The sequence below is a fragment of the Linepithema humile genome, chromosome 1, assembly GCF_040581485.1.
Source record: "Linepithema humile isolate Giens D197 chromosome 1, Lhum_UNIL_v1.0, whole genome shotgun sequence".
Classification (NCBI taxonomy): domain Eukaryota; kingdom Metazoa; phylum Arthropoda; class Insecta; order Hymenoptera; family Formicidae; genus Linepithema; species Linepithema humile.
This window is the reverse complement of record NC_090128.1, coordinates 20036145-20061649: the sequence shown is the minus strand read 5'-3', so window position 1 is coordinate 20061649 and position 25505 is coordinate 20036145. Positions and strand designations below refer to the sequence as shown.

General features: G+C 39.8%; 2 protein-coding genes and 1 long non-coding RNA gene across 9 annotated transcripts in view; 1 reads left to right on the top strand and 2 right to left on the bottom strand.

The window, feature by feature from the left end:
* v (Tryptophan 2,3-dioxygenase vermilion) overlaps positions 1 to 5310 on the bottom strand; it is a 117211-nt gene extending 111901 nt beyond the window's left edge. Inside the window, exon 1 of one of the 2 annotated variants that reach the window (XM_067347201.1) lies at positions 5270 to 5310. In XM_067347201.1, the coding sequence (XP_067203302.1) occupies positions 5270 to 5295 (26 nt within the window). In that variant the 5' untranslated portion in view covers positions 5296 to 5310. Of the gene's footprint in view, positions 1 to 3422; positions 3738 to 5269 lie in introns of those variants that run through there. The other variant, XM_067347205.1, reaches the window with a different exon arrangement.
* Positions 1 to 25505, top strand: part of Mdr49 (Multi drug resistance 49) — a 61121-nt gene that overhangs the window by 12604 nt on the left and 23012 nt on the right. For 2 of the 6 annotated variants that reach the window (XM_067347190.1, XM_067347189.1), the window contains exons 1-2: positions 12166 to 12665; positions 24074 to 24210. In XM_067347190.1, coding sequence (XP_067203291.1) covers positions 24089 to 24210 — 122 coding nt within the window. In that variant the 5' untranslated portion in view covers positions 12166 to 12665; positions 24074 to 24088. Of the gene's footprint in view, positions 1 to 10639; positions 11410 to 12165; positions 12666 to 24073; positions 24211 to 25505 lie in introns of those variants that run through there. The other 4 variants (XM_012380587.2, XM_012380585.2, XM_012380586.2 and 1 more) reach the window with 3 other exon arrangements.
* LOC136997046 (uncharacterized) lies at positions 14729 to 16141 on the bottom strand. The gene is made up of 2 exons (XR_010887858.1): positions 15293 to 16141; positions 14729 to 14928 (listed from the first exon to the last, which is right to left on the bottom strand). It is a non-coding gene; the product is annotated as an uncharacterized lncRNA (long non-coding RNA).

Sequence of the window (25505 nt, the reverse complement as noted above, 5' to 3'; positions counted from 1 at the left end):
GCGGCGCGAGAGAGTAATTAGTGGAAACGAGGGGGAGGGGGGGGGGGGGGTCATAGGGCTTGCCGAAGGGCTGCCTCGTTATTGGAGTGTTTTAGCGAGCAATAAAGCGGCTTTATTCGGCAAATTGTAAAAAAAAGTATTTAGAGTGTTGTACGGTTGCCGGGCGACCTTGCACGTGTCTAAAGCTACATTTATTTGATTATGAAGCTGCAAATGATTACACTTATCTGCCTTACACGTGCCTAGTATCAGCCGTCTCGTTATTAAATCATTTCGCACGTTATCGATAAATATGATAAATTGACGGTAATAAAACAGCGACGCTTTTTAATCGTCAAAATGATTCAAGAGAATATTTTGGATTTTACGATAATCAAAGTCGCATTGAGTTACACAATGGTATGATTATTCAAAGTAGAAAGTAACGTGATTTATTTTAGCGATGCATACACGAGATGGAATCGAAAACAAAATTTGTTAGGCGCCAAGAATCGTTTTCTGTTCGTAAATTAATAGACAATCGATTTGAATCGAGTCACAATCGCTCAATACGTACAAATATGATTATAAAATCCAACTTTAATTGGCATGTTTTTTTCGAATAGTTTCGAATAGTTATACAAGTGGGACACGTTTTGTTTGCGCCAATTTAATCAAATCTTCCGAGCGTTGTGATTTCATATTGTGCATTAGGACTCTAGACTAGATTAAAGTGCACCCGTGTTTCGCCGAGTGCAATGCATCGTATCGCGTGTCGGAATTGAAAGAGGCTTATTGTTCGAGTTCCTTTACAGGTGATCGTGGCGATGCGCTGCGTGCAACTTCGCGATACCAACCCTATTTTCGTCAGAGGTATATTTTCCAGTGGCGCGGCGATACTCGTGTAACGGTCATACGGTCACTGCTTTCGCAGTTGCATGACGAAGTCGTATCGGGAAGGTTCGCGCATTGCGATATCGCGTCGATTTGTATGGAACGGTCGCATCTGCGTGGACAAGTCGACGTACCAATTTGCATCGTTAATCGGAGAGCCGCTGATAGGCTGTTTAATGAACTCGCAGTTCGTTATACAAGCCATGTATGATTAATCGGGATAATTGCGATGCTCTGAGGTAAACGCAACACCGCAATATTTCGCGCCGCGTGTGCTCCGCGCGTCAATTATCCAAACAGAATGGGATTTCTGCGACAACAGAATCGCCCTTCCAAGAACCGCGCGCACTTTGCCAACTATCTCCGGCGCGTGTATTTTCTAATAAAATAACACGGGCATCGCACGATCGTGCGCGATCCTGTCTCGTAAAGCAGCAATTTCATACTTTTTATCGCGCAATTCTTTCGGCGCTTTATCGTCGTGACGAGAAAACTCGCGCGGGAGGGAAACGCGCCGGGCGCGTTTCAGAAACTCCGAAAAAACGGAGAGATATCTCCCGTCGAGGCAAGTTTTCCGCGTCCGGCCGCAGCGAGATGGTGTGTTTACGTTTTCGCATCATCCGTTTTCATTTCCTTAATTTTCTTCCGCATTACTCGGCCGGCGAGAATTTAAACGAGGTTGAAACGGGTCGCGCTCGCGCCCGAAGGAGCGAGGGAGCGAAAATTTTCCCTCGTGCTTTCGCGAAAGGCGCATTTCCGGGCGCGCACTGCGCCTTCCCGGAGTGTTCTCGACCGCTCCCAACGGGGTCGGCAACCTTTTTGTTTGCCGTCTCACATCCCGACGCCTCATCCCGCTGAATGTGTACGCGCAGGTGCTTTCTTTGCAAATCGCGTCAACGCCCACGCCGCAAGTCGGGTTTCAACATCTCTGTGTGAGGTTTCGCGCGGGAATAAAAAAAAGGGCGGGATCGAAGACAATTCGACGAGACTCCAATCAAATCTGTCATCCTTCGCATCTGCCTAAAATCTACTGATTATATATTCCGATTCTAACAGTGTGTAATTTTAATTTTGATGGTATAATTTGTTCCATAAGATTTTTCAAAATATAAAGATGCTTTGATTTATTATGTATCCTTTAAAATCTCACCCTTTTTTAAATATTCTATACATCGTTATTCTTCGAAAATTACTTAATTGTTGATATAAAATCAATAGAGAATACGCTCTAATATTTAATTCACGTGCAAAATGATTGTGGCTGGTATTGCAATAAATTGTCGCGCTGGCTAGAGCGACTTGGCAAAAATTCGCATGATAACAATGAAGAGATTCTCTCGTAATTCGTTGTGCAAAATCGGTAACCGTGGCTGCATGCATATCTCGTGCGCGATATTTTAATTAAGAACCAGTAGCGTGCTTGCTATAACTCAAGAATAGGGGCCTCCATTTTTATGACGCGTACATCGGGAGTGCAGTCACGCCGTAATTGTATCACGCGAAATTTATGATCACACTCGGATACGTATTTACGATATAAATATCTACGCGCTTATGAGGCCATGATAAAAATACAGCCCCAAAAAAAACGCGCGCGTTGGACGTGCGACCATAAATAATAATCCCCGCGCTCTCCCTTCGGTACGTTGCAATGAAATTCCCTTTGATTTAGAGACGTGGTTCTCCTTTTTTGGCCGCAATCGTATCGTGCAGAAATTAAACGGTAATGAATTTCATTCGGGACCATAAAGAAGCGGATAAATATTCCATTCGGTGGATTGCCGAATCGAAATTAGAGCGAGTTTCATTTTAGCGAATTTTTCCATCGTAGTTTTATCGGCGACAAGACTCGGCGATCGTGAAACTTTTACGCTCAAACACTTTGGACTTTTCGAGAGCGCACATCAATCCGTATCAGTTCGCAAAAAGCATTGGACATTCCGTTTTATTGCGTTGAAATGCTTATGCGCGTTCGAAAGGCAGACCGCTGACGCTGATTTGTACCGACAATCGACAAATCGACGAGATATCGCCGTTCGGCGTTAGCCATCGATGTTTAAGTGCGAAGCGGCGCTGAAGCGTTCCGCACGTAATCGGCGAAACTCTAATCCGTGGCTGATTGCGAAACTTAGCGTATATCGCAGGTGGATCCTTCATTACCATTCTCTGTGTTTGATTTGGATTCAACGCGGGCTACTTGACTCCACGGTCGCGCCGTGTTTACTTTTTGGCTTCGCCAAAAATATGACGCGTACATATACGCGAAATTAGCGACGGATCACGCGGAAACGTAGATGGTTTAATTGCCAACTAGAATTCTGCTCGCAAAACGCGCGCAAATATACAGAAAATTGTGTTTTAAATTCTTCGTGAATATTAAGTAAAAATGTAACTTGACGAGGTAAAACAAACATGGTAGATTGACCGTTTGTAAAATGGATATGTTATTTTATTCTACATGCGATTTTTGCCGTTTTGTGCAGCGAGAATTGTTATTTTAAATCATCATTGCTACACGCGGAATAATATTCACAACTAGCAATTCTTACCTGTCTATCCTATATCGATAAATTATGCGTGTGTGGATACAAGAATCGAGGATAAACCTTGGATCGGTTTATCGGCGAATCCGATCTCCGTTAACAATACGCATACGCGCGTCAAAACTCTGCATCGAAACGTGCACAGAAATATGTATAAGGCGCCGAGCACACACCCGTGAGTGTTATACCTAGATAGAATGTTAACAAAGTGAGTTCGTTTCGTACTGTTGCTGCGCGACAGCGTACGATGCGTACAATAGCAAATCAAACGCGAACGAATTGTTCTCGGACGGATCGCACATCGGCGCGATATATATACCAGACAAACGTGCGCGATTGTAATTTCCAAAGCTGAAAAATTCTTTATTCGACCGGTGGCGCTTCCATGCGCCTCTCTCTCTCTCTCTCTCTCTCTCTCTCTCTCTCTCTCTCTCTCTCTCTCTCTCTCTCTCTCTCTCTCTCTCTCTCTCTCTCTCTCTCTCTCTCTCTCTCTCTCTCTCTCTCTCTCTCTCTCTCTCTCTCTCTCTCTCTCTCTCTCTCTCTCTCTCTCTCTCTCTCTCTCTCTCTCTCTCTCTCTCTCTCTCTCTCTCTCTCTCTCTCTCTCTCTCTCTCTCTCTCTCTCTCTCTCTCTCTCTCTCTCTCTCTCTCTCTCTCTCTCTCTCTCTCTCTCTCTCTCTCTCTCTCTCTCTCTCTCTCTCTCTCTCTCTCTCTCTCTCTCTCTCTCTCTCTCTCTCTCTCTCTCTCTCTCTCTCTCTCTCTCTCTCTCTCTCTCTCTCTCTCTCTCTCTCTCTCTCTCTCTCTCTCTCTCTCTCTCTCTCTCTCTCTCTCTCTCTCTCTCTCTCTCTCTCTCTCTCTCTCTCTCTCTCTCTCTCTCTCTCTCTCTCTCTCTCTCTCTCTCTCTCTCTCTCTCTCTCTCTCTCTCTCTCTCTCTCTCTCTCTCTCTCTCTCTCTCTCTCTCTCTCTCTCTCTCTCTCTCTCTCTCTCTCTCTCTCTCTCTCTCTCTCTCTCTCTCTCTCTCTCTCTCTCTCTCTCTCTCTCTCTCTCTCTCTCTCTCTCTCTCTCTCTCTCTCTCTCTCTCTCTCTCTCTCTCTCTCTCTCTCTCTCTCTCTCTCTCTCTCTCTCTCTCTCTCTCTCTCTCTCTCTCTCTCTCTCTCTCTCTCTCTCTCTCTCTCTCTCTCTCTCTCTCTCTCTCTCTCTCTCTCTCTCTCTCTCTCTCTCTCTCTCTCTCTCTCTCTCTCTCTCTCTCTCTCTCTCTCTCTCTCTCTCTCTCTCTCTCTCTCTCTCTCTCTCTCTCCCTCCCTCTCTCTCTCTCTCTCTCTCTCTCTCTCTCTCTCTCTCTCTCTCTCTCTCTCTCTCTCTCTCTCTCTCTCTCTCTCTCTCTCCCTCTCTCTCTCCCCCTCTCTCTCTCTCTCTCTCTCTCTCTTCCTCACACGTTTCCGTATTGAATGCGAGTCGACCGTGAAACGAGTCTAACGAGTCTAACGAGAAAATCGTCCCGCGCACATCGCCGCGCCCTCCCCTTCTCCCTCTTTCGCGAGGGAGATATTAAAGAAGATATTAAAACCGTAAATTCGCGTTTACCGATGCACCCTCAATTTCAACGCTCGCTTTCTTCCCGAGCAGCGGTCTGATACCCGCCGAATGATTTGCCGAAGGCAGATACGTTCCCCTTTCGTGCACGAACAAACAACGACATAGGGGAGGAAATAATCGCGGGATCGGAGAAATGGCGAATCGATATATCGAGACTCGAGCGTGCATGGACATAAAGATCCGATGCACTTGCGCCTTTTGCGCTTTATTGTCGCGTTGGAGTAAAATTAAATCAATGTTATTTCTTTTTTCTACATTACCGAAACCGCATCTCGCACGTCCGCATCTCCCAAGATCAATTCCTGACAATGCCTTCACCTGCAAATATAAAATTTCACGTCAGGAAAAAGGCTTGTACGGGACATTTTATCGCGCTTATATTAGATCGACTGTGCCATTAAAAATTATTAACGAGGGAAATGCCGTTAATGTCCATGCTTCCGCTTTTCTGCAGTTCGTTTTTTAAATTTATTCGAGCGAGCTCGATACGACACTTTTTTTACAAAAAAAAAAAAAAAAATGAAAATTGATTAATTAATTCTATGCCTTTGATTGCTTTTGATGTTAATGGATTTTAGCGCGACTTGTTAAAACGTAGTGACATTTTTATTATTTTTGTAATACAATGAAAAGAACAATCGTATTTTGCGTAATTTACGTGGCAGATAGAAATATATAATATTTGTTAATATAACAATCGCAAATTAACTGTGCAAAGCCTTTTAAAAAAATAAACAATATTAAATCGGATGTTAAAACAAACAAAGTCGTAATAACTATTTATTTTTGAAACAAAGAAATATAAAGAAATTTCAATACCACATTATATTTTTACGTGGATATTTTCAATCAGAAAACCGCCCGTGCAGAAAATATTGAATCTCTTTTTCATTCATATTCACGCTATAAAACGGCATGCGGTAAGAGAAAGTACATGAAAAATGATTATTGTTTCTTTCACGCTGAACAGATTTGTTTAATCAGATGAGCATCACCAAAGTATTTTGCCATTTTTAATCGCCTTTTCCATTTATCAATCTTGAACGCGCGTAATGCGTAATAGCTTCTGATAAGCGCTTCATTCCTCCGATAAATCCAACTAAATTATTACAATTGCTTTTAAAGACGAGCTAAGTAGTTCTTTGAGTTCTTAATGCTTGCTTTTCTATCAAATGGTGGCTGACTGAAGAATCGATACGGTCGGAGTTATTTTAGCGGAAAAGCAGAAAGAATACGGCCGTTAAGTCCGCGGATTTCTTCAATACGGCGATCCAAGTTACTTTCCAATAACGGATCAACCATTGAGCGAGAGAGATTTTGACAAGCGCCGATTATTTACGCGAATAATTTGCCGCACTCTCTTTGCGGCTTACATTAATTCCGCGCAATTTCCTCGCACAGCTCGCGGCGGCTATTCCGAGACTCGAAGATCAACGTCGAACCTGTCCGAACGTATTTCGCCCGAAGCACACGCACTTACGCACGCGTTTCATGATATCCTGCGGTTGGCTCAAAGGTCCCTTTGTCACGCTCATAACTGTTAACGCGGCGCAATTGCGACAGCAGATTATATTCCGGTTGTTGCGCTAACCGCGAACTGAGAACCGCTCAGTTTTCAATTCTCTACGTCCGCGATCGTCCTTTGTCATTCGAAATTCTCTGCCTCTACGCTCGAAACTTTGAGCCTCGTGTTACACCATCCGCTTGACAGTTATAATCGCCGATTGGAGTTGCATGATATTAAAATCGGGCGCGAACAAAAGACACAGAGTGCTACACTTGGCTCAATTCGCACAAAGCGAAGAAGAATTAGCTTACTCTTCCATATTAAATTCCTTCAATTTCCGCTGTAAGATCGCTTTGTGCTTTCGAAAGATAATTGTTTTATTTAATTTTGTAATAACTTAATCACACTTTGTGCTTCTCCGTCAGCATTTTTTTATCACATATTAGCGTGACAATGAAATGTGCACGATCACTGAAATTTGCACGAAGCTTTTACTTTCTTCTTAGATCGATAAACATTTGATATTCGTCATCTCATTATCGTTGAATCGTTGAATCCACATAAAAAAAAAGAAACAAAACAATAAGCCCAGGAAATTCCGGGCACTTATCGTTATCGTTATTTGCCAGTGTCGCGCCAACAAGTATTTCATCATGCCGATTATCGCGGATCGCTTGACTGATTGCTTTGCGGATTTTAATTTTACGTCACTGCCTCCGAACGGAGCCCGTCTTCACGCCCGAGTGACACCGTCGGCGATGCGACGTATCGCATGTTGCGTGTGACAGCAGCTGTCACTGACAAATCACTCGGCCCGTTCGAAAATGTAACCTCCTCGCTCGCACGCGTAATAATACGGTAATTCTGGCGGCCGACGACACCAGCGCGCGCGTGAAACGTACACGCGCGGCGCCGGTGAGCGGCGATATTTCCAATTTAAATATCGCTGCTCGAAATCGATGAAAAAGAGCGATGTAACCGAAATTGCAACGACACGCGATACCATCTCGTAATATGCTTGCGACAAATCAATTCATTTACGCAACAAGTGACATATATGTTCCGTGATAATTAAAAAAAGAACACAAGCGTGTTCCGTGTTGTAGCGTTATTTGTTAACCGCGTTTCTGAAAAACGTTCGGACGCACGCCGTCCAATTTTGCGTGAAACGCAATAAACGAGTTTATAGCTGCGATAAAAACAATGTTTGTCCTTTCTCGCGAAGGAGATCAAAGCCGGGGAAGAAGACGTAGATCGCTCTGTCAATTCGGACGAGCGGATCCTCTTCGGTCGCATGCACCTTGTACAGTCGCAGCTGCTGCGGCTGAGATCGCTCTGTCTACGTCAAATGCAGTATACCGCGGGCATAATCGATGTCGTCGTTCCGCCAGATGAATACGACACTATCGTCTGTCTACCCACGCGAAATCCTCAAACACACTTCGACAGCGTTTATCTTATCGACGCGATCTAGGCGACACGGAAAATCGAAGAGCGATTAATGTGTTTGGCTTCTGTTCATTCATAAAGTTTACCTACAGCGTCTCACGCGTGTATCAACAATCCATATTTACCAAGCCTGCCAGTGTCTTTCGACTTCCGCCGCGGTCTGCTAATACGGTCGGTTACTTGAAGTTTCGCTTTTTTCCTCGGCACACGCTGCCGTTATCGGCAAATTGCACAATGTTGCGTTACACAATAAGCTGCGTTTATTTTTAAATCGCAAGACGCGCTGAAAGAATCTATCAGATATCTCTCGGCGACGTGCGACGGAAGTTATCTAAATAATCGCCGTGTTTTGAGATATATTCCCGCGTCGGCTAATGCTAGTCGGATTCGGTCACCGACTGATTTTGATATGACGTCATTTCGCGTCAGCTGAAATTTCGCGAACGTTACGGATTGAGTTTGCGGAGACGTCTCGAGGGGGGGATGACATGTCGCCGCGACATTTTCGACGCCGTTCGACCGGTCCGCACTGGTTACGGCTAGCTCTCACGCGGACGTCTTGCGGACGCAAAAGGAGGGATCAAGACGTCGTTGTTGCGTAAACGTCCCGACGTCGAGGCGTCGCGGCGTCAGTCGTCCGAGGGCCGTTAGGGATTACGGTGCGAGAAAATCGTCAATCGCGCTTCCAAGTTTCTTCTTGAGCGTCAGGGTCGATAGGGGTTGCCACAAGGTCAGTTTGACGCTTCTCAGGGTCGCGAGTCTCGTCCTCTTCGGGGTACGCGCGGCTCTGTCGGAGCTGGCGGATTGATTTCGACCGACCTCGGCCTGCGTTGCGACATTTCAAGGCCAATGGCGTGGTCAAAAAACAGCACGGTTGCCAGCGAGGGCGCCACGCCGATTATCAGCGGTGCCCAGCGGTTTCTGTTCGGCGTTTCTAACAATGTGTTGCGAAATGTTGCACACGACGATATCAATGAGTCATTATTATTGCTTCTAACAACAAGGAGAGTCTACTATCTGCAATGCGTATTCCTTGTAATCTGAGATTCTGAGAAAATAAGAAACATTTCTACTTCAAAGAGCACGACTCTTTTCAAGGAAGAAAATAAATCTATGAGAAATAAATGTCTATTTCTATTATCCCGAATATTAAATTTTATTTATATCGCTGTCATAAATTGTTGATGAAATCACAATTGTATTATTGTATTATTTTAAATCGATCGTATTCGAAATTTGATAACAAACGTAATGATGCAATAGATAACACTATTCGTGATAAAATAATGATACGATAATTGAAATTTTATATGAAGACACGATGTTGCAACTGCAGCATCGTATTGAGTTTTGTGAGCGTTCTCCTTTAAGGCGTTGCATTGCTCTTCTCTCCTGAGTTCTTTTGCGACCTTTTCTCGTGGAATTCTCGTACTTCTTGTAATTTACACGACGCAAAGAGAAAGAACGTTCGCAAACAGTCCGTGCCTCTCGAAGTTAACGTGATTTAATTAATGTAATTTCATTAGCGTTACATTTTTAGAAATTACTCAATTTAATTTGGTGAATACACGACAATTTCATTGCCAGCCAGGCATTACCTGATAACAGGTCTAAAAGTCTTAGACGGTGTTTAATTTGCGATTATATCAGAATTATATATGCGGAGACGCGATAATTTTCCTCGTGTCGTTTTTTTTTTTTAACATTCCTCCCACATGGTTGAGAACCGCATTTTTCTTTGATGAAATCTCATGGAGGAAGAAAAGACGAATTAAACGTCACTGTAAATCTTACAACACAAAATTCCCCAACCGCGCTGCTGTCAATTTTAACATTCGAGGAAATTTTCCACTTTAGATCTGACGTAAGATCATGTGTTGCTTTTATGAGGATATTGTTTTGCGGTGTAACAACGTGTATACATTTCTTGAAATTCTATCGTTCGATATAGTTTATTTCTGAATAAACAAATAAATTTTTGACACTAAGCTAAACTATTGCAAATTATATCGTGATATTTTAAATAACAAAATTCATCGTATTGCGTTGCGCATGTTTGTGAAAGAGTGATTAATGAGAAATCATACTTTTGCCTTGACTTCCAGCTCACGTCCAAGGAATTTCTACTCAAACTTGAGTTCATAAAATAAGATTTAATCGCTTCCGGAGCGCTCCAGTCGAAACTGCTATTAATAAATGAAATTTATAGCACTGAAGACTATGTGGAGTGCCTCTTAATATTGCTGAATATCGCTTAATAACAGGTTTTTTGACTACTTTGAAATGATGTTATTTTTTTATCGATAAAAATGTTTTGACATTAAAAATTTTAAATAAATAAATTAATAAAAATAAGGAGATTTTTTGTAAATTATACCGAAGAGATATAAATAAATACTGAAATAATTTTAAATAAATTTTAACAGAATTTTAACGCGAGATTTTAGTAAAAATATATATTATAATAATAGAGATTAAGAAAAATAGTTGAAAATTATTCTCTCGCGCTAAATAAATTCCTGTCAACAGTTTTATTAATATAAAGTACGTTTCTAAATTTTCCAAAAAATCTACCACAACTAGCATAATAATAACAAAAGATGTATTTTAATTTATACAGCTATAGCTTATAAGGCTTTAATACATAATGATATAATAAATCTTGACAGAGACCTATCATCAAAATTATTGACAAGATATTTTTTATAGACAAAATACAAATGTTTTACATTTAACAAATTAATTTAAAATTGCTTAGTTACTTCATAGACAAATTTTGCAAAAGCCACTCGATCCCACGTTCTACGAAAGAAACTTTTCCGTAAACAGTATTCCCCTGCCTGAAGACTTCTCTGTTGTACTTCATTAGTAAACAGGATACATGCCTTCTTCCCTGTCAGAAGACGTACAATTTCAAGAGATCGATTACGCGTTTGTTGCCGCAAAGCCGCAAATTGGAGCCTTGCATAAATATTTCATCGTGCATGACGCACAGTGAACCGTAAGGTCGATTTATTCTAAGGAAAACTCGGCTCCCAAAGTAACCGCACCTGTATCAATCCGCGACTCATCTTATCTATGCCTCCCAGCGACTATAAAAGACAAGCGCTTCGAACGATGCCTTAGTAATTCGTCACAACTAATCGAACGCGGCGCGACGTCACGTGTATCGCCCGGTCCTTTCGAAAACTCATATCCGGCGTATCCTGTGGGGAAAACATTCGGCACACTACATTCGTCCTTGCGTGCTGCTTCGGTCGAGTGATCGTGCAGCAGTCGTGTGCGTAAGGGTAGGACAAAGGACTCGTGTCTCTTCGCAGGACATCAAAGTGACATCCAACGCAGTGATCGCGAGGGACACTTATGAGGGGGCCCAGCCAAAACCCACCGTCGAGCGCGTCAAATATATTTGGGATATTGATCGAAAGCAGTAGAAGAGAAAAGGTGAGTCCTTCTGTATTTGTCGCGCGCTGACGGCGATAAATTTCGCGGTGCGAAATATCGGCGACGACATTCCTGTTGATTAAATCGGATCGCCGCGGCAGTGGGTCAAAATATTTTCGAGATCTACCCGGACGGCCGGCATTCATCCGAAATTCAGTGATGGTTATGAACGTAGGGCGCCTTTTGGATGGATGAACCCGTTCTTCCGTTTCGAAGGGATCGAGCGGATCTCTTTCGAAAGAACTGTTTTTGCTCGGGCGAATCGAGACCCTGCCGTTATTACTGATCACAATATCTCTGTAGAATTGATTCGACAAGTGTGACTAGAATAACTAACATCTTCGTAATCCGGAAAGTTCGCTATTCCACATGTGATGATTTTATTTTCGGTTAATTCGATAGCTTCTTGCTTTGTTCAAATTGATGTGTTTGAAGAGTAAATACAGTTGCTCGACACACTAATTTCTTTTTATTGGATCTCGTATTGAGTTATCTGATTTTGATAAAACCAGTCATTAAACTTTAAATGCCGCGACCGGAGACAATATCCGTCATGCGTTTGAGACATTTCCGCGCTTCATGACTCTCTCTCTCTCTCTCTCTCTCTCTATTGTAATTATGTACTACGATGTTGTGCAGCAAGCGTGCAAACAAGCAAGACTGCGTGCGTAATAGGAGTAGATGCAATAGGAAATCGAGAACAGCACTAAAGATCAATGTCCGCCTACAGGCTGTAATTTGCAGTCATGTTAAATCAGTTACCTTTGATATCCCTGGCAATGTATTCACCCGCTGTGTATAGCGTAGGTATAAATTGTGCTCAATTGCAGCGCTTCATAAAGTCGAGAGTTGTATTATAGTTGATCGAGAATCGTCGATATCGAGTGCCCTCGCGCAAATTCACCGCTACTCGCGAGCAATCCGTCCCATTATTAAAATTGTTTATTACAATCCGTTACACTCTGCAAATATTATGAATTCTCGCGATTATACTCGAGAATGCCCGAGAAGCATTCTCCTCTTCCCATTGCGATGAAGTCTAGTTTATTGCCAGACGACCCGGATCGATCTATTTTTATCGCGCCGCTCCTTCCAACGAAGACCAACGATCGTTTAACCATTGCTGCCAAGTTTTTCGACGAAGTTTTCAATTGAATCCGCTTGACACAGCATATTCGTCTTCCTCACGTTTTTGTGTGAATAACTTTCAACGAAAGAGTAACAGCTGGCTGCCCCGAAAATAATCTCGTCAACGTGTGCGTTAAGTAAACGATACATTTATTGTACACGTGTTGAACTAAATCTCCTTCGAAAATTAAAACTCGATTGATTAAAAAAAGTAATATAAAAAGGAGCAGAAAGCCTATGCTGGACGTGCAATTTTATTTCAAATCAGAATATTAACAAACGTTTCGACCTATATCAGGCCTTTATCAGTGTTGTTTTTCACAAGTTCTGAAATTTATAAAATTCATAAAATATATGAAACAGTTTCAAAATCATTACAGTGCTTATTAAAAGAGTTGCAACGATAATTTTCAACTTTGGATGCCAGAATATGTTATTTAGTTCTAATTGTTCAAGAATTACTAAAATAAAATTGACCCGCAAATTAAAATAAAAAACGAGTGAATATAAAAGAAATTAATAAATTTAAAAAAAAAGATATATACATTTTCTTGATGTGTTCAATGCTTCGAATAATTGGAGAGAAGAATAATGAGCTCTTCTCGACGACTCTAACTGTGCATAGATTTAGTAAAATAAAGTATACTGATCTTGAGAAGTCAACAATTAAAATAAAAGTGACCAGTATGTTTAATAAGGTCAATGAGAGGGATGTTGTTTGGTCAGGCAGAAGAAATGCTTGGGCCTAAAGTGGGAAAATTTTGAAAAGGTGGGGAGAAAGGAAGGAATAGCGAAGAAGGAGAGAAAGCAGTCATACGTTACGAGATAAATTTAATACTGACAAATATTCATTCGGCAAAAACTCTGTATTACTTTGTTGGTTTAAATCTTTTTTTTGTCTTTTTATAAAAAGCATTTCTGATATGAGTCGTTTATTATAAGAATGTTTATTTATCAAGTATTTTAACATTCTCCCAATGGAAATTATGTGAAAAATCCAATCTATGTCGTGAGATGACAGAAGGTGAATCACTATTTTTGTTAATGTCAGATCTATGCTCTTATTATTAATATGAAGCTGGCTTTTTCTATTTCTAACAATCTACAGCAATTTATAAAAAACGGGCAAGGATATTTTAGATGCATGTTCTCATTGTGGCTTAATTTACAAGATTTTTTGCTGTGACTGTGAGGCTTCTTATGTGAGTCAGACAAAAAGACTGCTGTCTACTGGGATTAAAGAGCATAGATCTGACATTAACAAAAAAAGTGGTTCACCTTCTGTCATCTCACGACATAGATTGGATTTTTCACATAATTTCCATTGGGAGAATGTTAAAATACTTGATGAAGAACATTCTTATAATAAACGATTCATATCAGAAATGCTTTTTATGAAAAGACAAAAAGAAGGTCTAAACCAACAAAGTAATACAGAGCTTTTGCCGAATAAATATTTGTCAGTATTAAATTTATTTCCTAACGTAGACTACTTTCCTCTCCTTCCTTGCTATCCCTTCCTTTCTCCCCACCTTTTCAAAATTTTCCCACTTTAGGTCCAAGCATTTCTTCTACCTAACCAAACAACATCTCTCTCGTTGACCTTATTAAACATACTGATCACTTTTATTTGAATCGTTGACTTCTCAAGATCAGTATACTTTATTTTATTAAATCAATGCACAGTTAGAATCGCCGAAAAGAGCTCATTATTCTTCGTTCCAATTATTGGAAGCATTAAATACATCAAAAAAATGTATGTATCTTTTTTTTTAATTTAGTAATTCCTGTTATATTCACTCGTTTTTTATTTTAATTTGCAGGTCAATTTTATTTTAGTAATTCTTGAACAATCAGAACTAAATAACATGGTTTGGCATCCAAAGTTGAAAATTTTCGTTGTGGCTCTTCTAATAGCCACTGTAATGATTTTTAACATGACGCCTAGCAAATGACAAATTTAAGAACATGCAAAGTATCGATTTTGTAACTTTTTTATATATTTTGTGAATTTTATAAATTTCAGAACTTGTGAAAAACAACACTGATGAAGGTCTGATATAGATCGAAACGTTTGTTAATATTCTGATTTAAAATAAAATTGCACGTTCACATAGTATAGGCTTTCTGCTCCTTTTTATATTATTGCTTTAAGGGGGAACACCAGGGTGACGGCCGAAAAAAAAGGCTATTTTCGTGAATTTTTTTTTCATTATCTAATAGTTTGTTTAATTTATAAACTATATATGTTAAAAGTACATACTTATATTATGTTACAAAAAAAATTTCATAAAATAATATTCATATTTATAATAACTATGGTGATTGATGTGCACCTCGTCTGAAAAAACATGGGTGCACGGGCGCTCGTGCTGCATCTGAACGGGAGCTCTAAAATAAATTTTTTAAATTGTGATTTAAAGTATATGAATGTAGTTTTAGTTGCACGTACGGATTTTTTGATAAAATAATTTTTGACAAAATGGCACTGTTTAAAAAAAAAGTTTTCAATTTTTCAACAAAAATTCGTTACTTCTTTAATTGTTTTTCAAAAACTAATAATCCGATTGAAAAATCCGTACGTGCAACTGAAGACAATTTTGTTGTAAACATTCTGTCCAAATTTCAAATTATTCGGATAAAAATTGGCCGAGATATGAGAGCGCCCAGTTACGAAAACGTGGTTTCGAGAAAAACGCGTTTAAAGTTTTACAACTAATTGGTTCATATAAAACGATAAAATTTTGTAACGAACCAAAGTGCGTCCAATCCGGGTGCATATGAAGTGCCTTCTGAAGCAATAGAACTCAAGCACGTAGACAACAAAAGAATACCGGTAAAACTCCCTACAGACAGATCAAGGGGACTGCCGAATCTTTTCAGGTAGCGCGCGGCCGGTTCTACTAGCGGCATCTGACCAAGTTCTACTCTATGACATATTTACTATAGTTCCGTTACGAATTTCACCATAATATTATAGGGACATATTTTTAAGACTCCAAACATCACAAAAATGCAAAAAAAAAAAAATCGATTTTTTGAAACCGTCACCGTGGTGTTCTCCCTTAATCTTTGAGGCCTCTTTGATAATTATTTTTAAAAAAGTATTATGAAAAAATAAAAACAATGTGTTTTTATCGCATTAAAGATTAATACAAATAACTTCTGTTTTAGATAAATTGAAAAGTATCTTCCAATTTGTCTAATTAATTGCCTTTTCAAGATTACATCTTCATTTACATTTACATTTCTAATTGCTCCACGTTCAGTTTGTGTAAATAAAAATATTTACGCCGAGCAAACTTGGCCGACTGACTTACGCATCTTGACAGCAGAGATATGTATAATAATACAAAATCTCTATTACTTGTTTTATACTGATTTTCGGAATTTTTTTAAGCACCGTAAACACAATTTTTATTGCATTGTTTGTGAAAACTGATTCAAATGCGGTAAATTAATCGCGTACGCGGAATATTAATAAAATTGAAATTTTAGTACGAGGCAAACGCATTTTTGCCTCTGTCTAGACATTCGTCTTTACGATATTCACAGTGGAATTGTATCTTGAAAAAGTTTTAATATTAAACGATCTTATGAGAAAAAAGTCTGTGCTTCACAACTTCTGCATATCGGATTGCGTCTACTTGAGAATGCATTTGCAATTTGTAAATATTTGCAGCAAATAAATATAGCAAAGTCACCGCTTGCACGCGTGTGATTGAGGAACACTTGCATAGCGTTACGTTGTATTACATATGAAAATGAGCAATTTTTGAAGACGATAAAATCTTCATCTGATAATGTTTATCTATAAAGCCGGTTAATGTCACATGGATACGTCATAAAAAAAACTGATAAGTTTTGCCTTGACAAAATAGGAAATTTTTTTATGATTTCATAATATTGTTCTACACATTTACAGTATATTTATAAACGAAAAGGTTGTAATATGAACTTTATAAATACGAAAAAAAAAACTTGAAGAAAGAATTTAATTATATACACGCGTATATTTTAATTAATGTTATATTATTATACTATATTGCACATAAATATTATTATATATTATTATACACGATATCACACAGTAAAGCGATTAATCATATCGTTGCCTGAGGTGTTCGCTACATTATTCTAAGCACAAGCATACTTTGAGCTTGCTATTATCTACTATCTGACCTGTTTAATTACATAATGTAATTCATAAGCGATAATTAAGCTCTTAAATAATAGTTTCGATAACATATTTCCTGCTACACTGTAGAATATTCCTTCACGTTACGTGTACCTTTCACGCGCACATACGCATCTCGTGATATCTCGTAGATATCTGAATTTTATAAAGAAACCGGAAACTATCGACAAATAAACGATAATAAGTTATTTACTGTTCAGGAAAGCTCTCGACAAGCTCTCTATTGTGTCTTTCGGGCGATTTAAACACGCTGTTAATCAGGTAATTTCAGATTCTTTGTTTTTGAAATCGATTTTTCCTCGGGGCAATCTCCGATAAAGAGCTGCATCAATCATTTTGCATACACCGCGATCATGTACGCTTTAAGCTGCAATTTTGTAGACTGAATGTAAGATTTCGATAAGAAAAGATAGTGGAAATGGAAACATGGGGAATGACTTTCAGAAAGTTGATAGTGTCTTTCCGCGATTGCTCTTATCTATGAGTTTATGCCCGTGCTTTATCTAATGACTCGATATTGATAACAGTTTCTTTGTTGCTCCTTTTGAACACACTGATCTTCGAAGTTTTCTAGAAATTTCGAATAGATGGTGCGATAAATTTTTATACAAAAATTTCTAAGCAAGAAAGCAAAAATTTCTAAGTTCACTCTCTGTTATATAAATAATTAATATCAACGCCTGAATCATGATTAAGTCATTCGTCAAAAGCTATAGATAAACACATTCTCGACATATTAGTATTTCTTTGATTGCTCCAGATATGATTTATTAATGTTATCTCAAAAGTATTCTGAATTTTTATAAAAAAAAGATCCTAATTTTAGGTATGTTATTAAATAATATGATTTATTTCTTATTTATATTATCCTTTGTTACAACGTGCATCTCTCTCTCTCTCTCTCTCTCTCTCTCTCTCTCTCTCTCTCTCTCTTCTATCAATCTTAATCTTTTTACGTCTTTTGCGTAATAATTTTCTTGGAATTATTAAGGAAAATTTGATGTTAAATGCTTTATAAAGATAACGTTTAAACTAATAGCACGAAACGTGGAAGATTCCTGCGGACACGTCTGTTTCGCATTGATTCTTGTAACAGTATTAAACTAGAAACTCTCGTAACGGGATTGGACGGTCGACAAGTCAAGGATACTTAGTTGCGAATGTTGGGTTGAGGATTTTGAGCTTTGTTACCGACGAGACATTGTATGCTCTATCTAATTCTCTTCGTTAAGCGAGCGCCTTAATTTCAATGTCGCAATTGCAATCGTCGCAGCTTAGTTCGTCAATTCAATGTAACAATAAGCACAAGAATAAAATTCCTTTTAGAAAATGATCAGATCCTCCTCTCCTTTCATCTTGCTTTCGTCGATATTTCTAGATTAAACTATCTATTTCTCTCTTCCAATAAACTAAGCCAATTGACTTTCATAGCATTTATGCTAAAATTTTATACAGGTATAAAAGTGTAAATGTACTTTGCTACTAAAACGCTTGCGCTGCATCGATTTTATTCAACGTGCGATGGAATTCAGAGTGCGGTCGGACAGTTAGACGTTACTTTTCGGTTGTCTCGCTATTTTCATCGATTTTCGCAGAATTTACCACTCCACTTGCGCATCGAACGGCTGACCCGTGCGCGTTAGAACTACTGAACGAACTCGTTCCACGACTTTTCTCTCCATCGTATTTTCGAGGCGCGGTATCTCCTGGGGTAAAGTCAGTTGTTCCTTTCGCAGGTTACATCGAGATACTCCACGAATCCCGGGGGATAAAACCTCGCCTTAGTAGGGATGATCCTGCGAAATGGTCCCACAGTGGCCACGAATCGATTAGCTACTGAAAGAACGTTGCTGGCACAAACCAAATTTCCTACCCCGTTTTATCTTGTTATTTCGAAACGCTGAAGTTTGCAACGCGTCTTGTCACGACGTACATATGTCGAAAACTCGCGAAAGAGGAAAGTAAGATTCCTCGAAAACTCTTTCGAAGTCCTCCGAGAAACTCTCTCTCTCTTCAAATAAAGGTGAACTCGGAGGTGAAGGCAAAATTGCGAGCTGATTGCTTTGCGTGCGAACATTTCATTAGTTTCCCTGCTTACGCGGTTGAGAAATTAGATTAACAAATTAAAGGGGAAAATTAATCATATCCTTTCGTATGTTTTAGCCATCCAATTTCACGAGTCATCCTCGAATCGGGTCACCCACGTGTTACGTTTTCCTTAACGCAAGAAGACCGCAAGTTTGCGTCATGTTTCGACATTAACAAAGTTTGGCCGAGGCCTTGCTTTTTTCGTGCGTGAAAGTTTGTATCTCTCTTGCGAATACGAAATCTTAAATCAGCGCTCGAAATTAGTTGCACATTTCGGACCAATTCAAGAGACGACGCCTCCTGTTCCCCCACTACCGCCCGGCCGCTGGCGGTCGAGCCGCTGATAGCTCTAGCGCAGGAGCGTTTTATATAAGAAATAGGTTCGGTTGTTGAGGCATCTCTCAAAAAATAGTAATATTTTCTTTGCTACATAAATAATGTTTATTTTCATTAATAATTAAATATATATATTATGTATTAATGAAAATAAACATTATTTATGTAGTGAAGAAAATGTTACGATTTCCTGAGAGATGCCTAAACAATCCAGCCTATTTCTAATATAAAACGCTCCTGAACCAGAGCTATCGGCGGCTCGGTCGCCAGCGGCCGGGCGGTAGTGGGGGGACAGGAGGCGTCGTATCAATATTTAATGTGATAGATTGTGACAACAAATCAAGTGATGACGTTTGAGTCGCATAATTTAACCATTGTAGCCGTCGTGAAAGCTTTAGGATCCACGAAAGGCATTATTTATCAGCGCATCATTTATTCACAGGCATCCTAACTTCTCCGCCGTTGAAATTGAAACGTTTGATCGAGCGGTAATGGCGACCTGATAGACCCGATAGTTCTCGTAGTTTAGTTTTATTGCGTTGTGAAGGCAGCGTGGAGATAAATCGAATTTAATCTTATCTCATTAAATCGATCGCTACTATCTGACCGTGTTATTATAACCGGGGGAAGAACCGGCGCTGAATTAGCGCTCAATAACGTCTCCCACGACTTAATATAAACGTAGATAAGCAATCCGCTGTTTAATCTTAAGTGGATTTCGTTCTTTCATTAACAGATGCTTTTATTAACGCTTAAACGCTTCAGTATTAAAATACTTAAATATTAAAAATTAAAATAAAGCGATTGATACAGCGTTTCAGAAAATTTTGCTAAAAAAAAACGATCTTAAGTTTATCGAAAATGGCAAGATAATTCATCTAAAAAATATAGTTGAGATTAAAACACTTTATTCCTGCCGGAAAATACCGTAAGTCGTGTATTTTACTTGCGCTACGCGTTTCCGGCACACAAATCACACACACACAGATACTTTCTTTGACTTGTTAGACTTAATTTATTCTTTGCTGAAAGAAGCGCTAGAAACAGGTGGAGCGAATAATCTGCGTCGCGTTTTCTTCCGCGCGCTGGAATTTTCACGCTCGTATTTTCCGCCCCCGTAGCATCATTTCCCATTTGGGCAAGGGGCAGTGACCGACGAAGCGGATGCGGAACCGCGCTCATGAATCGCCGCATTACGAGCCCGGCGCACTTCGCAGCGCGCGCATTCACGTTCGCGCGAGCGAACCGCAAGAATTGCGGTCGCGTTTGAAAGTACGATGGAAATTAATTTGCCGAGCTTAACGAACCCCACGACCCACAAAGCAGTAGATGGTACTGACAGAACGTCGTGTTAATTACATTGAAGCCGGCGAGAACATGCGACTGGCGCGAAGACGGATTTTTTATTTCTACGAGTGAAAAAATATCGCGATACGTGCTCGCGCACCGCACGCTGCGCTGTATAAATTTGCTTTTTGATATCGGAAACACGAAAAACATCAGTAACGGGATATAGGAAAAGTAAAATAACATGTTTGTTTGGTTAACTGGAACAAATTTGTCGGGTGAAAAACTGAAAATAATCATAAAATATTCCAGATATATGGCGTGCCGTCTTGCCAACCTCGAATTCACTGTTCAATGTATTATTTGATTTATAAAAGAGAAAAACGCAAATATACTTCATTGTAACTAAAAGTAGATATCAACCAATTTCGCATCGGGCTTGCATCACGCTCTTCAGAGGACAGAAGTTTTCGGCTTTTATTTTCTTCGGAGGGATGCTAATTTTGTTCATCGCAAGAAAAATTAATCCCCCACCATCCTAGCAAGTTGCAAAATAATAAATCGCCGATTCCCCGAACACATGTCTCCAGAGCCGCAGACCGCGGAGGATTACGGGGACGACCTGGAGGTCGGTCGGGAAATTAGTTTCCCGAGCTTAATGGAGTTCCGTGAGCGCGAAAGATGGGCACCTGCTAGGCGACGACTACCGACGAAAGTTTTCGCAACTTTCGCAATTTTTTCAATTAGCCGCGATTTTTCAGCGACGCGACGGAGCGCGCGACGCGCTGAAGAATGAAGGCACGGGGGGCTGCATCCCCGTGTTTGCCGAGACTCCACGCTACTTTGTGATTTCGTTCTAACGACGTTACGCGTACACCCGGGGAGTCAAGTGACGTGATAAGAGTCTTAGTAGCCCGTGCGCCAAGTTCTTTATTCCGAGAATCTGCAAATTTTCGCAGTCCATTCTTCTCCTCGACAATAAGCTTACCGTCATTAATAAGCCGTATTGTGCGCACTGCATCGCGAACGCGGCAAGTGCGTCTCGTTATCTCGGACAGCTACTTCTGCCTTGTCTTCTGATTTGATCATATTGATGATTTACGAGCTCGAAATTGTGCGGTTATTTCTAAAGCTGCACTTGTGAAGCGTAAAAATCGCGAAAAAGTTAAACAGTTATTTATATCCTTTCACTCTGTCGTTCAATGGAAATATATTTTTTATCTTTTCTTTTTTTTTTTTAATTTTGATAGAAGTATCTCTATGAATGTGTACTTCGCACAAGAATTATCGCGAGATATTCGCGATCAATTTTGTACTTGAAAGTTTCTGAAGGGATTACAACGGTTTCGGAGCGACAGTGAGACCGAAGGCGGATTGCACGAGGGAGACAATTTATCGCACCGAAGCCAATAAGTCGGTCGTGTTAGATCAACCGGAACAAGAGGAAAATTTTATAAACTCTCGGCGAGTCAAGTTCAGTGGCGGGAAAAAAAAAACTCTGCTCGTTCGAAGGCAATGCGCGAGCGTAGACGGCTTATTGAAGCTTGGGAAAACAAATGAAATCGGGAAATTCTACCGTGAAATAGGATAATCTGAAACTGACATTGCTATCCTCTTTTGCGAGTACTTCGACATTTCAATATTGAATGAGCGAGAGGAGGCTTCGCTGATTAAGGAACCAGAAACAAAGAGTCTCTCTTAGCGCGGAAAATTCGACGATTAATTTTCAAGCGACGGTCAATAATTCATTCGTATTTCGTCGTGTCGTGAAACGATCGATAAAGTTACAATAATACGATATTAATGAAATTTTAGCCGAGCGGAGCATTATGTTTGGAATCTAAAAGACGAGAGATCTTGAGATTTTATTAATTTTATAAAATAATTCGCAATTGGATGATTAATCTAATTATAAATCAACAGTTGGATGATGAATTTAGACAGATTTAAATAGATTCAGTCTATAAACTGAACAATGTGATAAGAAGATATCGCGAATTAATTGTTATTGAAAATGAAGATAAGACATGATAATGGGAATTACGTTGCTCTAAAAGAATTAATAATTATATGATCCGAAAATAATGCAGCAAAGATGACAAATACTGATTACCATACAAGTAGCAATTAAATGTTGATATTAAAATAATTAAAATGAGTTTTCAAAACCGAAATATCTGAATAACTCTTCTAGATCGAGAGATAAGAAACATGCAGTAAGATTGAAACTGTGACTTGAATATTTTTAAAGAACAAATATAGAACAGAAAACACCTTTTCTTGATATAAAAATGTTTTTTTCTCAAGAGAAGCCCTTTAATCTCGCAAATTTTTCCAATAATAATCTTGAGGACAAATATTTTTTACATGATACTATTTCCTCATTAACATTATACAAACTATGTTCAAGAATTAATCATAGATACTCCGCTTACCGATCACCTTGTAAAATAATTCAAGACGCTGCAGATGTTTGGAAGATGTCCAAAAGATACTTATAGATTTCTCCCGTCTCTTTTGGATCATCTTTGGATGTCTCCTTTATACTTTCCGCTTTCGCAGCGTTCGCATGCAAAAGCATAAATTTAATATTTTATCAAGCCTCACGGGAGCGCGATGGTTTTTACACGCGGAAAAAACGGAACTCGCTCGCGCTTGACGGCAGAGGATACATTGTTGGGTAGAAGCCCGCAATTGCGTTTCACGCGATCGTAATCGCGCGATCATACACTCGTCGTAATCAGACGCACAGTCCACCAGTCGGTGTCTGATCACGAGGGCCACGTGAAACGCCCCTCGTCAGTACTTTTTCACTAGCCTAACGAAGTCTTGTTCGTTCGCGCTTTTCACCGCCGTTCTTAAAAGCCTCGGCCGGACGAGTTTTAACGTCGTTCTCGGCCGATCCCCTTTCGCCACCGGAGCCGCCGCCGTCATCCGTTTCTCCTCTTAACGGCAGGTACCCAATATCGCATTTGCATATCGGAAAAGTCGTCGATCCATCGGCCGGATAAAATTTCGTTTTATTCGACGTATCGGAAAAGCGAATCGACATTTCCCTTTACGACGGGGCCGTGAGGCGCGCGCGGGGGACGAACGCGGGGGACAAGGTACCGTTAATAGAGTAGAACGTAGAGTGAATTTCGCTTTGTTGTTGTTGATATTAATGCAGCTTGCAGCGGCCGATCGATTAATTAACGCGGCTTGCGCGGTGTCTAATCATTGTTTAGATTGCGTACTTCGGCACGCAAACATATGATATAGTGGATAATGGCGGGAGTAAATAGGGGCGGCTATTTGTGCCGTACAATAGGACTAACTGTGCGCCAACGCGCTCGATTCAGGCGAAATATTCATCTCGCCGTCCGATGCCTCGATGACGAGTGCTTTTGATCGCTGTCAGATGTCCGGATATTCGCAGCGTCGCGTGAGATAAAATAAAGCATGAAGAAATAACGTTAGACGCGAAAGAGAAAGCAAGTGTGTTCAAGAAACGAAAATTAAATCCATTGAAAATCAATTAACCGAGAGAGCGAGAGACCTCTTGATTAAATAATTGTTGCTTAACTCAACTCCGATTTGGACTGTTGTGGAGTAATGCAATTCGTTGTTCTTTTTTTCTGATTACAGAGTCTTTAATTAAGAATGCGCGATGACGCAGCGAGTTTACCCGTTCTCCACGAATCCCCGCGAGGGGTCACAGGATATTCAAATGGAGAGGTGCAAATCAAATCACTCCCCCCGCCAGGGAAAGATCCTCTCGAGATGTAAGTATTTGTTTAAAAATAATCGCTTTGTTCGACAGTTGGCTTCACAGCAAAGTTCACTTCGTGTGGAGTTTTTTTTACTTCACGTGGAGCTAATGGACGGTTAATTGAAAAAATAATAATAAAATTCCAAAGCATAAAATTATACGCGCGAAAGTGTGTTAAGAAACATTTAAAAATAACTTAAAATCCAATAAGGTGTCTTAATTTCGTGTCGTATAACGCGACATAATCCACTTTAAATAAACTGATCCAAGTGGCTTAAGACGTGATTAATCTTTAATGCTACTTAATACGTTATCGCTGTTTTAATGTGTGCTCGCATGATAGCTTTACTCATTTTCTCAATGATTACGATTAGCATCAGTGTGGATTTTCCATCACGGCTATATTTAACATACAGAAATCTTTGCTTATCGCGTGTAATATCACTCTGTGATTGATGAATGTGATTGCGAGTATATTCGATCGGAATCTGGATTTGCCGTGCGTATTTAAAAACTTATCGTTTCGTGCACATCCGCTTTAAAAATAATTTTAGATCATAAAGATAAAAGATTGTATGGGATATGAAACATGCTGGATTATTATACTTTCTCTCATAAACGCGAGAACAGTATTATTAACTTTTTATCGCATCTTCCGTCGCGACCGAGCGCGGAAAATCATTCAGAAACCTTTTATTCCAAAGATATCGCTTTAGGATAATTGCAAAAGGAGGAACAAAAGTTTTGATTTAATAATAACTAACTTTACTACCTACTTTCAAGCGAATAGACCGATATATCCAATGAGTACAAGTTCACCGGATCTTATTTGAGTTCCGCGACAAAAATGTGCTACGAATTATTCAATTAACTTGCAACTTGCGAAGAAAATGTATTAAAAGGCACTAAATGTCTCACTTGAAATTCCGAGTGAGGACTGGCATTCGTTTTAGTGCTTTCTTGGAAGTCGCGACGAAGAAAGTTTCCCGGAGGAGAAGCGATTGGTTACACAGAATGTTCCTGTAAAGTATAGGGGCCACCAGTGCCGTACAAAATTCGACATGCAGTTGTGATTAAAAGTCAGCGTATTATTTTGCGTATTATTCATTCAAATTTCCATCCTCCATTATTCTCCTTCAAGATAATGGCGACAATAGTTAGATCACATTTAAAATTTTTTAAGATGACGTCGTGTCAAAGATTTGTTTCCAATAAAGTAGTATGTTGCGATCTTTTTTATTGTTGTGCACTTGGCGCTTATCGATCTTCGACAAATTTTTGCTAACTACCCGAGTCGAAATTTAGCAC